At 44.0% G+C, this 13971-nt stretch overlaps 1 protein-coding gene across 1 annotated transcript; it reads right to left on the minus strand.

The window, feature by feature from the left end:
* Nucleotides 1–6312: 6312 nt before the first annotated feature.
* On the minus strand, nucleotides 6313–13971 carry PTCRA (pre T cell antigen receptor alpha). Its single transcript, XM_060248190.1, has 5 exons — nucleotides 13921–13971; nucleotides 11870–12190; nucleotides 11238–11279; nucleotides 7947–8079; nucleotides 6313–6673 (listed from the first exon to the last, which is right to left on the minus strand). Exons 2-5 carry the CDS (start codon nucleotides 12159–12161, stop codon nucleotides 6574–6576), a joined length of 567 nt encoding a protein of 188 aa, XP_060104173.1. The 5' UTR covers nucleotides 12162–12190; nucleotides 13921–13971; the 3' UTR covers nucleotides 6313–6573.

Here is a 13971-nt window from a genome sequence, read left to right on the forward strand (position 1 = left end):
AACTCGTGGGCATTCGATGAAATTGCTGAGCAGACAGGTTAAAACGGATAAAAGGAAGTACTTCTTCACCCAAAGGGTGATTAACATGTGGAATTCACTGCCACAGGAGGTGGTGGCGGCCACAAGTATAGCCACCTTCAAGAGGGGTTTAGATAAAAATATGGAGCAGAGTGTATGTGTGTGTGTTTGTATATATATATATATATTTTGCCACTGTGTGACACAGAGTGTTGGACTGGATGGGCCATTGGCCTGATCTAACATGGCTTCTCTTATGTTCTTAGCATTGGCCGATCTCACTGTTGCGTCCTGTTTCTGAGGTGGCACTGGATAGCCCTGTTTCTGAGGTGGCACTGGATGGCCCTTCAGGATGTCAGTAAATCCAGGTTGGCAGCTGTGTTGGTCTGAAGCAGTAGAACAAAGCAGGAGTCAAGTGCACCTTTAAGAATAACAAACTTTTATTCAGAATGTAAGCGTTCGTGTACATGCACACTTTTTCAGACGAAGTATATGAATATACTTCAGACACAAACTATTAGGGTTGCCAAGTCCAATTCAAGAAATATCTGGGGACTTTTTGGATGGAGCCAGGAGACTTTGGGGATGGAGCCAGGAGTAAGGTTGTGACAAGTAAAATTGAACTCTAAAGGGAGTTCTGGCCATCACAGTTAAATGGACTACACACCTTTTAAAGGCCTTCCCTCCATCCGAAATAATGAAGGATAAGGGCACCTTCTTTTGGGGCTCATAGAATTGGACCTCCTAGTCCAATCTTTTTGAAACTTGGAAGGTATTTTGGGAAGAGAAACGGGATGCTATGTTGAAAGTTTGGTGCTTCTAACTAAAAAAAAAAAAGTCTCCCTAGAGCCCCAGATACCCATGGATCAATTCTCCATTATACCCTATGGGAATCAGTCTTCATAGGGAATGATGGAGTTCCCAGCAGACATTTTCCACCCCCCCCACACACACTTTCTGATGACCCTGAAACGGGGGGGAGAGCCTCCAAAAGGGGAGAACCCCTGCCCCCACCTGGGGATTGGCAGCCCTACAAACTATATGTATATATATTTCAGACGAACTATATGTAGCTCCATTTACTGTACTTCATTCCTTGTCTGAAGAAGTGTGCATGCACACAAACGCTTACATTCTGAATAAAAGTTTGTTGGTCTTAAAGGTGATACTTGACTCCTGCTTTGTCCTTCAAGATGTCAGTAAGGGAAAAGTATTTAACCCAACTTTTACTACATGCTAAACTTCTGAGCTCTGGCCCCACTCCAGATTATTGTAATGCATCAAGCGGTATTATTCGACACAGGTCAGCCCACTGGTGGTAAATGAGTACAAATTGAATGTTAGGTGTAATATCTGCACTAAACCTACACCATTAATATTGCCTGGACATTAACTATAATGACTTCTAACAACAACAACAACAATTTTTATTTATATCCTGCCCTCCCCGCCGGAGCAGGCTCAGGACGGCTAACAACATGATTCATACATTGGTTATACAAAATTGAATAAAACTACATTAACAGTTTAATTAAAATTCTGATGAAATTTCTAAAATTAATAAAATGTACTAGTGCTATGTTTACTTTTATGATGGCGGTTTTCTTGACAATTTCCTTCTTCGTCAGCGAAGGCCAATCGGAAGATGGTCTTGCAGGCCCTGCGGAACTGTTCAAGGTCCCGCAGGGCCCGCATTTCCTCTGGAAGTTGGTTCCATAGGCTTGGAGCCATAGAGGAGAAAGCCCGGTTATGGGTGCTTTGCAGCTTCACCTCTTTCGGTCCGGGAATGGTCAACAGGTTTTTCCCAGCTGACCTCAGTGCTCTCTGGGGTCCCTAAGGTAGGCAGGTCCTCGACCATATAGGGCTTTAAAGGTAATAACCAGCACTTTGTAACGAACTCGGTATACAACTGGCAGCCAGTGCAGTTCGCGTAGCCCAGGCTGCATGTGCTCCCACTTAGGGAGCCCCAACAGCAGTCTAGCCGCCGCGTTCTGCACCAGCTGCAGCTTCCGGGTTCGGTACAGAGGCAGCCCCATGTAGAGGGCATTACAGTAATCCAGTCTCGAGGTGACCGTTGCATGAATCACCGTTGCCAGATCTTGACGCTCTAGGAAGGGAGCCAGCTGCTTTGCCCGCCTTAGATGGAAGAAGGCTGACTTGGCAGTGGCTGCGATCTGGGCCTCCATTGATAGTGAAGGCTCCAGTAAAACTCCCAGGCTCCTGACCCGGCACGCTGCTTTCAGCGGCGTCCCGTTGAAGACTGGGAGAGGTATTTCCCCTCCCTGAGCGCCCCAACCTAGGCAAAGGACTTCTGTCTTCGCTGGATTCAGTTTCAGCCCACTCCGCCTCAACCAGGTTGCCATAGCCTGCAGAGCCCGGTCTAAGTTCTCTGGGACGCAGTCAGGCCGGCCGTCCATTAGCAGGTAGAGCTGGGTGTCATCTGCATATTGATGGCACCCAAGCCCATGTCTCCTAGCAATCTGGGCAAGGGGGCGCATGTAGATATTAAATAACATTGGTGAGAGAACTGCTCCTGAGGCACTCCACAATCCAGTGTGCGCCTCTGGGACAGCTCGCCCCCGATTGCCACCCTTTGTCCCCGATCCTCAAGGAAGGAGGAAAGCCATTGTAAGGCAGACCCCCTAACCCCTACATTGGCGAGGCGGTGGGTCAGTAGCCGATGGTCGACCGTGTCAAACGCAGCCGACAGGTTTAGCAACATCAGCACTGCCACACCACCCCGGTCCAGATGCCGTTGGAGATCATCTACCAGGACGACCAGTACTGTCTCCGTCCCATGACCCGGGCAAAAGCCAGACTGGCAAGGGTCTAGGATGGAAGTGTCATCCAGAAAACCCTGCAACTGTGACGCCACTGCCCTCTCTATAATTTTACCTAAAAACGGTAAATTAGAGACCGGTCGGTAGTTTGCCAATTCGGCCGCGTCTACTGTGCTTTTTTTCAAGAGGGGACGGACCAAAGCCTCTTTTAGAGATGTTGGAAAGCGCCCCTCCGAGAGGGATCTATTTATGATGTCTCGTAAAGGACATTCAAGCTCCCTCAGGCAAGATTTAATTAGCCAGGAGGGGCATGGGTCCAAATCACAAGTTGTAGGGCGCGCAGAGGAGAGGATTCCGTCAACTTCCTCCAGGCTGAGTGGGTCGAAATTCAGGTAATATTTTTCTGCTAAGGACTTCAGGTATATTTTCTAGTCTAACAAACTGGAATAAAATCTTCCATGTGTTTAAAGTGCTGCTACACTTAGTCTAAGCTCTGCTCACAACCTGAGTTCGATCCCAGTGGAAGCTGGGTTCAGGTAGCTGGCTCAAGGTTGACTCAGCCGTCCATCCTTCCGAGGTCGGTAAAATAGTACCCAGCTTGCTGGGGGTAAAGTGTAGATGACTGGGGAAGGCAATGGCAAGGAAAGGAAAAGTCCCCTGTGCAAGCACCAGTCGTTTCCGACTCTGGGGTGGCATTGATTTCACAACGTTTTCAGGGTAGACTTTTTACGGGGTGGCTTGCCATTGCCTTCCCCAGCAAGCTGGGTAACCATCCTGTAAAAAGTCTCTGTGAAAACGTGATGCGATGTCACCCCAGAGTTGGAAATGACTGGTGTTTGCACAGGGAACTACCTTTACCTTTAGACTGTTATTGAATTTTACTGCAACACACTAACATGACTACTCTGGAATTTGTAACATTTGTTTTATTTACAAATATACAAGCAGAGCATAAATGGAAGCAAAAGGTACACCTAAAAAACAACATATTTCAAGCGCACACTTCTAGCACTGCAGCAAACAAAAACCCTGCTCCTCATGGCCATCAGGTCTCTCTGTACGCCTTTCTCCAAATTCAAGCCTTCCAGTTCCAACTACTATTTCACACTGTTCACCTGTTAAGCACATCTTTGCAGGTAAACTGCCTCTTTGAGGGACCATACTTAGTCACAAGGAAATCATATTATGATGTCAGACCTCAGATTGCAATCATGCATCATTTTGGATATAACCATAGCGAAAAACAGATTTACAGTAACTGGCAGCACGTTCAGTAACATAAATCACATATACATAAAATAGAATTATAACAAGACATTTATTTATTCCTCACGAAGAAGGATCCTAAAGAATGATACACCTGATTTTCCATCAGGATTTGTGCATAGACTGAGCATGGGTGTCTGGCTTGGTTGCAACCTAGTCAGTTATCATCATCATAAGAACATAAGAGACACCATGTTGGATCAGGCCAGTGGCCCATCCACTCCAACACTCTGTGTCACACAGTAGCCAAAGCCCAGGGGCCATCAGGAGGTCCACCAGCAGGGCCAGAACTCCAGAAGCCCTCCCACTGAAGAAGCAGAAGACGACGACATGGGATTTATATTTTGCCCTCCCCTCAGAGTCTCAGAGCAGCTCACAATCTCCTTTATTTTCCTCTCCCACATCTGACACCCTGTGAGGTAGGTGGGACTGAGAGAACTCTCTCAGAAGCTGCCCTTTCAAGGAAAAGCCCTGTGAGAACTATAGCTGACCCAAGGCCATTCCAGCAAGTGGAGGAGTGGGGAATCAAACTCGCTTCTCCCAGATAAGAGTCCGCGCACTTAACCACGACACCAAACTGGCTCTCACCAAACTGTTGCCCCCCAAGCACCAAGAATACAGAGCATCACTACCCCAGACAGTTCCAATAATATACTGTGGCTAAAAGCCACTGATGGACCTCTGCTCCATATTTTTATCCAATCCCCTCTTAAAGCTGGCTATGCTTGTAGCCGGCACCACCTCCTGTAGCAGTGAATTCCACATGCTATTTACCCTTTGGGTGAAGAAGTACTTCCTTTTATCCGTTCTAACTTGACTGCTCAGCAATTTCATTGAATGCCCACGAGTTCTTGTATTGTGAGAAAGGGAGAAAAGTACTTCTTTCTCTACTTTCTCCATCCCATGCATAATCTTGTAAACCTCTATCATGTCACCCCGCAGTCGATGTTTCTCCAAGCTAAAGAGCTCCAAGCGTTTTAACCTTTAAGAACATAAGAGCATAAGAGAAGCCATGTTGGATCAGGCCAATGGCCCATCCAGTCCAACACTCTGTGTCACACAGTAGCCAATATATGTGTGTGTGTACATTGGAGTACACACACACAAAGTGGCTATTAGCCACAGTATATATATATGTGTGTGTGTGTGTGTACACACACACACACATATATACTGTGGCTAATAGCCACTTTCTTCATAGGGAAAGTGTTCCAAACCTTTAATCATTCTAGTTGCCCTTTTCTGCACTTTTTCCAGTGCTATTATATCCTTTTTGAGGTGTGGTGACCAAAATTGTACACAGTATTCCAAATGAGACCGAACCATCGATTTATGCAGGGGCATTATGATACTGGCTGATTTGTTTTCAGTTCCCTTCCTAATAATTCCCAGCATAGTGTTGACATTTTCAGTGAGTTATCTACCATGACCCCAAGATCTCTCTCTTGGTCAGTCTCTGCAAGTTCTCACCCCATCAACTTGTATTTGTAGCTGGGATTCTTGGCACCAATGTGCATTACTTTGCACTTGGCCACATTGAACCTCATTTGCCATGTTGATGCCCACTCATTCAGCCTCAACAGATCCCTTTGGAATGTCTCACAGTCCTCTCTCTTTCTCATCACCCTGAACAATTTAGTGTCATCTGCAAACTTGGCCACTTCACTGCTTACTCCCAACTCCAAATCATTAATGAACAAGTTAAAGAGCATGGGACCCAGTACTGAGCCCTATGGCACCTCATTGCTTACCGCCCTCCACTGCGAAGACTGTCCATTTATACTCACTCTCTGCTTCCTATTACTCAGCCAGTTTTTGATCCACAAGAGGACCTGTCCTTTTACTTCATGACTCTCGAGCTTCCTAAGGAGCCTTGATGAGGAACTTTATCAAAAACTTTCTGGAAGTCAAGGTAAACAACATCTATTGGGTCCCCTTTGTCCACATGTTTGTTCACCCCCTCAAAGAACTATAACAGGTCAGTGAGGCAAGATCTTCCCTTACAGAAGAACCCATGCTGAGTCTTCCTCAATAACTTGTATTCATCAATGTGCCTACTCATTCTGTCCTTGATAATGGTTTCTACCAACTTTCCCGGTATTGAAGTCAGACTGACGGGCCTGTAGTTTCCCGGATCATCAAAAGAAGTCAAATAGAAGGCCACAACAAAAATGGCTGTTCTAAGCCATCTTTACTCAAGTGAAGACTTCCTTCTTCTCCAGGATAAGTAATCATTTTTTAATGATCTGTTTTTTGATAGGGATGTTCTCTGAACCTCTGCTTCCATTTGGTGTTCACTGATTACTGTACTTCAGACCACTGCAAGGTATGAAACTAGTGGAAAAAAGCAAGATCTACCACACATATCTTTATTTTTACTGAGATATGCCCAGAATTTGTAATCCTCATTGCTTATGAACCATTGAACTCAAGAGGTTTTACTTCTGATTAAACAAATTTAGGATTGTGCAGTAAATTATATTAACTCTGAAATCTGTTGCTCTTTGTGCTATCCATGGTAAATGTACATTGGAGCAGAATACAATCTGACTTTGTATGGAAGAACTGCAGGACAATTGTTGGACTTCAGATGTGGCAACGAGTCTTCTCTGGAAGGAGAGAGAGAGCATTATGACAAGTAATAATATATAATAATAATAATAAATTTTATTTATATCCCGCCCTCCCCGCCTAGGCAGGCTCAGGGCGGCTGACAACAGTTCGAAAATTATACAATATAAAATATACAATATAAGGTAATTTAAAACAACATTTAAGTTATACATTGATTTAAAACAACAATCTAAAACCAGTTCCAAATGTCTGGATCATTCCATAGTTTAAACGGCGGTGATCTTCCTGATGTTATCTGTACACTTGTATTATGGCAGGGGTCACTAGATAAATCGTTGGTAATTAAACAGCCATCCTATCAACTTCTACAAACGCCTGCTTGAAAAGGATGGTCTTACAGGCCCTGCGGAATTGGTCCAAATTCCGCAGGGCCCGTACCTCCTCCGGAAGTTGATTCCAAAGGCACAGGGCTATAACAGAGAAGGCCCGTGCCCGTGTACTCTGTAATTTCGCCTCCTTTGGCCCAGGGATAGTCAGCGTGTTCTTCCCTGCCGACCTCAGTGCTCTTTGGGGCTCATATGGGGAGAGATGGTCCCTCAGGTAGGCAGGTCCTCGGCCATATAGGGCTTTAAAGCTGAGAGATTCATTGATATATTTGCTACATCTGATTCCCATACTTCCTCTAAGGAGCTCAGGGTGGTATGTCTGTATGTATCATCACAACAATCCTGAGTTGGACTTTTTTTTTAAAGTACAGGGGATATATAACAATGAGTGAATTAAGCACAGAGAAAATAACTTGTCTGAAGCTATCCAATAGGCATTTTGGTTGAGTGGGAACTGGAACCCTGGTTTCTCCAGCCTGGTTCTCAATAGAAATGGAAGACAGGTGAACATTTCCCACACTTTTCTTGCAGCAATGTTCATATTCCTGATCCTCTCCCAAGCAGAAATCAGCATTGTTGTTGTTTTAAATTTGGAGAACAGAGTAGGCAATTATGTTTTGCATGCATTCTGATCATTACATGGGTAGCAACAGAGAATTAATCTGCTGTCCTTTCAAATTACCCACTGAAGAGATCCCACTCACTCACTGTGATTAGACTAATGAAGGAATGATCTTCCTGAAGCTGCCACAACAGGAGAGTAATCAGTATTCCATTATAATTCTATCAGTTTGCACTGTCATATTCTGAAGCATTGGGTAAATATGATCATATGTATTTATCAGCAGTTTTCAACTCCTTAGTTCAGTGAGGGAGGTGGGTTTTTTTAAAGTTACACATTGTGTGTTGGAATTATTCTCACCTCTTGTAAAGGAACCAACAAGTAATCAACACATCAGACAGGAGAAACTTGAAGAGCAGCATTCGGATGGCCAAAAGAAGCAGGCTCTGAGAATAGGTATCTTGAATTGCAGTGGATGATGCCTGGTCCTGGGCTGTCACCAAAAAATAAATAAATAATGAAAGCACTGCAGAGCCACCCTTTACAGCAGAACTATATCCACAGACAGGTACACACTCCTCTAATAACCTGTGTATAGGACTGTCTTCCTGTTCACCTACATAGGCAGAAGTGCACTTCAACACATTGTCTCCAGGACCATCTGCAGTCTGCCTCTCTAAACTACAGAGCCTTTACCAGCCTTTACCAGCACTGCAGGGATTCTCCAACAATTTCAGTGGTGTTTGTTTGCTCCAAATGTGGAGCCTTCAATGTGAGTAGAACTGGAAAAGGTTTAGTGCCCCCTTAGAGGCAGAACCCCAAACATGACTTGCTTTTCCCCAGCTCTAAATCATATAGTGTGTCATGTTCAATTATAGTAAAGTTGGAAAAGTAAGAGCTAGATTGGAGTCCAGTAGCAGTTTAGAGACCAACAAGATTTTCAGAGTGCAAGAATCAACACTCTAGTTGTCAGACACGCTGAAAATGTTGTTGGTCTCTGAGGAACTACTGGACTTGAATAGCTGGATAGGGTAAGAGGCAAATTGAGCCAAATGTGTGTGTGTGTCTGTCTGTCTGTCTACCTACTTACCTACCTACCATCTGTCTGTTTAGTTTTATTCTCTGTAGGAAAGGAAAATCCAACTTGAAGTGGATTGACTCAATAAAGGAAATCACAGCCTTTAGTCTGCAAGGTTTGAGCAAAGAAATAACATTTTAGAGGTAATTAACTCATAGGGTCACCATAGGTTGGAAATGACCTGAGAACATACAGTTTCTAGTCTGAATAATTCCTAATTTGTAATTGCAGTAACCTTCCAGTGCTGGAAATCACAAAAAGGGGTAAGTGCCAGTGTGCCACCAACCTTTTATGTTAGTTACAGTTATGTTCTGTGATGAACAAAAAATTGTGTACAACTTTTGGGGGGGTTGTATTAAATTTAGAATAACTTTCCTTTCAAGTAAATATGGTAATCAAAGTTTGTGTCTTGTAAACTTATTTATTGGCTAAACAAGACCTTGGTAACATCAAGTGAAGAGCTAATAATCAACAGATATTTAGCTAAAACTAAAGGTGCATGTTGAATGGCTAGAAAATGCTTTTTTATTGACCACTGACAGACTCCATGATGATGATTAGCTATAATCAGGGTCTTTTTTTAGCAGGAATGCACAGGAACACAATTCCGACTGACTTGGCATCAGGGGGTGTGGCCTGATATGCAAATTAGTTCCTGCTTGGCTTTCCCCACAAAAAGTCCTGTGTGGGACAATGGTGGTTAGGGGGTGTGGCCTAAAATGCAAATGAGTTTCTGCTGGTTTTTTCCTACAAAAAAAGCCCTGGCTATAATAATTTCTGATAAATCAGGTTTGCTCAAGTGAATTTTGATAGAAACAGATGGCAGATGGAAAGGCACCTGCATAGGAGATGAAGTCAGAGAAGAAACAGCTTTCTGAAGAAGCTTTCTGAGAAAGCTAAAATGATGATATGATTTTCAGGGAAATTTATTTTGCTTTAACGTTTTGTTTGTGGGGGTTCTTGTTCAATTTATCTCATACTTAGCATGTATATTTGAAACAAAATAAGTCTTTTTATCAGCTTTGCTTGGCTTCCATGCACTAATGTGCATGTGTGTTAAAATCCCTCCAGTGAAGAGAGTGGGGGCATTACGGAGATGGTGTACAGCAGTGTTTCCCAAAATGGGTGATATTGCCCACTGGGGGCCACTGGAACAATTCAGGGGGGTGGTAGTAACCTTGGGTGCAATTGGGGGGTGGTGAATAAAAATAAGGGGGCGGTGGAAGCATAAAGGGAGAAGAGAAGAGAAGAGAAGAGAAGAGAAGAGAAGAGAAGAGAAGAGAAGAGAAGAGAAGAGAAGAGAAGAGAAGAGAAGAGAAGAGAAGAGAAGAGAAGAGAGAGGTGTCAAAACATGTTTCTGGGAGGGGTCCAGAATTTCTATTTATTTATTTGATTTATATCCCGCCCTACCCCACCGAAGCGGGCTCAGGGCAGCTTACAATACAAAGATTCTAACATAGAATTCAAATTTCAAATATAATAGCAATTTACATAGTCAAGAAATAAAAACATTAAAAACAGTGCATCAGTCCAACAACGTACAATCTATACACTTCCTTCGGTATTTTGGTAGTTTGGTGGTTTGGTGCCGGTCAGTTATAGGCCAACCGGAAGAGGACTGTCTTACAGGCCCTGCGGAATTGTCCAATATCCCTCAGGGCCCTGACCTCTTCCGGTAACTGGTTCCACCAGCAAGGGGCTGTTATTGAGAAGGCCCTGTCCCTGGTTGACTTCAACTGGGCCTCCTTTGGCCCAGGGATTACGAGCAGATTTTGGGAGCCAGATCGCAGTACTCTCTGGGGAACATATGGGAAGAGACGGTCCCTAAGGTAGGCAGGTCCTAGACCATATCAGTGTAGGACCAGCATCTAATCAGTGTAGGACCAGCAGGTGGGAGTTGGCAGGGTAGGAGACCGCCTAGGGTGCCACCCTACCAGGGGGTAATGCTGGGCACCCCCTTACTCCCCCTTCCAATGTGGCACGATTGCACCAGCCAGCAGGCAAGCCAATAGCCCTGGATGGCACTGCTGCACCACTGCTTTTCTTTGCAGGGCAAATGTTGCCTGTGCTTGTCGGAGGCTTCCAAGGAAGTCTCCAAAGAGCACCTCATTTTACCGCTATCTGCTGCTTTTGGGTTGAAAGAGGCTGGATGGCAGCACCTTCCCATTTCGCTAGTTGGAGCTGAAGATTTCCAGGGGGGCACTGAGTATTTCTTTTTCTAAAAAGGGGGCATTAGGTCAAATAATTTTGGGAACCTCTGGTGTAGAGGAAAGTCCCATGTGAACTCCCCGCTGCTGCTTCTGCATTTGCAGTGGCCACTAGTGGGGAATGGAGAATCACTGCCATGAAGAAGTAGCCCCAATGGCACAAGTGTTCAGATCTAGATAGCAATGTTTTTGTCCCTTCAACTAGCACAGCATTTTTAATCACTTTCACATATAGTGAACCCACTTCTGTTCATCATTGCATGTGAGGCAAAAGTAGTATTTTAATGCCCTTCCCCATGAAAAGTTGGCTCCAACTCAGAATTTATAATGCACCAAGAGTGGGAAAAAGGAAACATTTCTGCTTACTTCCATGGTTTTCATCCAGGCATGAATCTTCTATGCCTTCTTCTATAAGACAAAAGGAATATTAGACTGTTACAGAGGAAAGATCAATAAACGTCCTGTTTAGTTACAAGCCTCTATTTTGCTGTATTATTCAAAGTTTCACGTTGATTGCTGAGCTGAAGTTCTCGAAATGTGTGCATTCTGTCCTCATCTTTCAATTTTTAGGGGGAATCTGTGCAAATGCATGTAGTAGATTGGGAGAGGGAAGGCTCTGTGTGAACACAACAGAAGGCATGTACCAAGAACTACTGGTGCAACCTCAGCAGCTAGATGTAGGGATTCCTATGGGCTATTTATAGATTAGTTAGAATTACATTGTTTTTTGCTGTGATTATTGTAAGTTGGACTGTAGTTTTATTTTTAATTTAATTTTATCTATTTTTAAGCACTTTGATTATAATAGAGGTGGGGTAATAAACATTTAAATTAAATAAAATACAATCCTGTTCAGTTTCTCTAGTCTAAGCCCATTGAAATCAGTAATTCTGCACAAGATTGCACTGTTTATTAATTATCTTTCCAGATATATCTTAACTGATAACTATGTACATTGGGGAAAGGGCTTTGGACTTGTTTTTTGCTTCGATAAATACCAGAGATTTGAAGAGAGGTGGTGTTCCACATCCTTGAAGTTTTGTTTTGTGCAGCGTAGCAAGTAACTGCATTCCATGATTCAAATTCTTTGGTACGAATGGCAAGCTGAGAGACTGTGTTGAAACTGTCACTTCCTTCTCCAGAAACCATATAGGTGAAAGACTCCAGCATGCTTCCATTTCCATTGGAAAACCAAACAGCACTTGATGCTTCCTTTGAGAGGTCATTCACCACACAAACCACCAGTATCTTCCTTTCACCATTTATTACCACACTGAGTGGTGGTGCCATAACTGGCAATAGGCCCCAAGAGCTACCTGCTGTTAGAATAAAATTCCTTGTTACAAAGAGGCATGAATATAGTATAGAGAACAATCTTGTGCAGTGTAACAGAATGGGAGGGCTATTGATTCTCTACAGGCCTTTTTTAGAGCAGAAACACACAGGAACACAGTTCCGGCTGGCTTGACCATCAGGGTATGTGGTCTAATATGCAAATGAGTACCTGCTGGGCTTTTTCTACCAAAAAAAGAGCCCTGATTCTCTACATGTCTAGGACTTGCCTGGAATTTACCTCTTTGGACTCCTTTCCAGAAAAGCTAGATTTCTCCACTTCCTCAGTTTCCATCTAATATAATAACAATATGAGCAGAAGCAGTATTACACCCATTTAAATCCACTGAAGTCCATGAGCAGAGAAAGGTATAAGTAGCTCTACTCAGGATGGTACCATAAGGGAGACATCATCACTGTGGCACGACCAATGTACTCACTGCAACATTCTATGAGGGAAAGAAGGCCACAGAATGGGGGGAAGCAGGTTGCATCAGACTGAGAGACAGTGGCCATATTGGATATTGCACCAACCATCATTATCATTCACAATTGAATTGCCTTGTCAACATAAAACAATCCTGTTATGAACAGTTGCTATAGTGCTTCAATTACATACTGTGCTCTGGGGATGCAGACAATGCAGTGCAATTGCTAATGTGTTATACTTAAATATTTTCAGATCAGGGCTGCCTCAGGCAAGACCTCCCTTTCCCCCCTCCAGTGGGCCCTCTTCATTACCTGCTAAAAACTGGCAAGTGAGCAAGCAGGGGGTAGCACTTTTCTTCACTCCTGTTGCTACCTCTTGATTGCTTGCCTAGATATCTGGTGAGCCTGCAGGCAGAAGCTGCATGGGCCACAGGGCCCTAATCAGCAATTTGCTGGGGCAGTGATACTCTGTATTCTTGGTGGGGGGCAACAGTGGGAGGGCTTCTAGTGTCCTGGGTCCACTGATGGACCCCCTGATGGCGCCTGGTTTTTTTGGCCACTGTGTGACACAGAGTGTTGGACTGGATGGGCCATTAGCCTGATCCAACATGACTTCTCTTATGTTCTTATGTTCTTCTTTAACCCTGGCAGCTGCCTGAGCAGCTGACCATTGACACTGTCCTCCAGGTTAATATCCCAGCTGAGCGATTACACTTGCTGAGCTGCAAAGCACAGACCACAGTGCCACACAAAGTTAAATTTAAGCATGCTTAGTAGACCTTTTCTTATATGACAGTGATGTGTACTGGCAGCCTCCCAGTCATTGTAAGGTCTTTGTGGTAGCACACACTCCCCAGATAGGTGCAATAGTCAGGCTCATGGGACTTGTGGATGAAAAAGATAGTTGTGGCCAGAAGAATTCTGAACTGGAAGTAAAGTCCATTCAACGTAGTGAGACTTACTTCTGAGCAAATGCACACAGGGAGCAGGCTATCTCTCCATGTTGGATGGTGTCTACTGTCTCTCAGCCTAACCTACCTCACAGGAAAAAATGAGTAGACTTGGGGCATTTTAAAAAATAAAAGCTTGTGCCAGGATACATTTGCTAGTGTTCAAGATGCCACAAGACTCCTGCTTTGGAAAAATCAGGACAGAACAGTCTAAAACCAGTTAGAAGACACCAGCTTTGCATTTTTCTGTTTAGGGGTTGGGGGCAACTACCTTCTCCCTGTTCTCTCTAAATAGCATCTGGCCCCTCCAAGAGAGTAAGGAAGGAATTTTTACTTACCTGTCAGAAGCTGAAGTGCTGCACTGGTCAAGAGGTGCCTAATTGGCTTCC

The sequence above is a fragment of the Heteronotia binoei genome, chromosome 1 (genome assembly GCF_032191835.1).
Source record: "Heteronotia binoei isolate CCM8104 ecotype False Entrance Well chromosome 1, APGP_CSIRO_Hbin_v1, whole genome shotgun sequence".
Lineage (NCBI taxonomy): Eukaryota > Metazoa > Chordata > Lepidosauria > Squamata > Gekkonidae > Heteronotia > Heteronotia binoei.

What these genes read in the sequence shown, in the direction of transcription:
- PTCRA (XM_060248190.1), bottom strand. Translation starts at nt 12,161, where the DNA reads ATGGCACCACCACTCAGTGTGGTAATAAATGGTGAAAGGAAGATACTG. An exon ending in CCTGGATGAAAACCATGGAA is followed by an intron (nt 8,080 to 11,237) that starts GTAAGCAGAAAT and finishes TTTTGGTGACAG; the next exon opens with CCCAGGACCAGGCATCATCC. An exon ending in TGTTGGTTCCTTTACAAGAG is followed by an intron (nt 6,674 to 7,946) that starts GTGAGAATAATT and finishes CTCTCCTTCCAG; the next exon opens with AGAAGACTCGTTGCCACATC.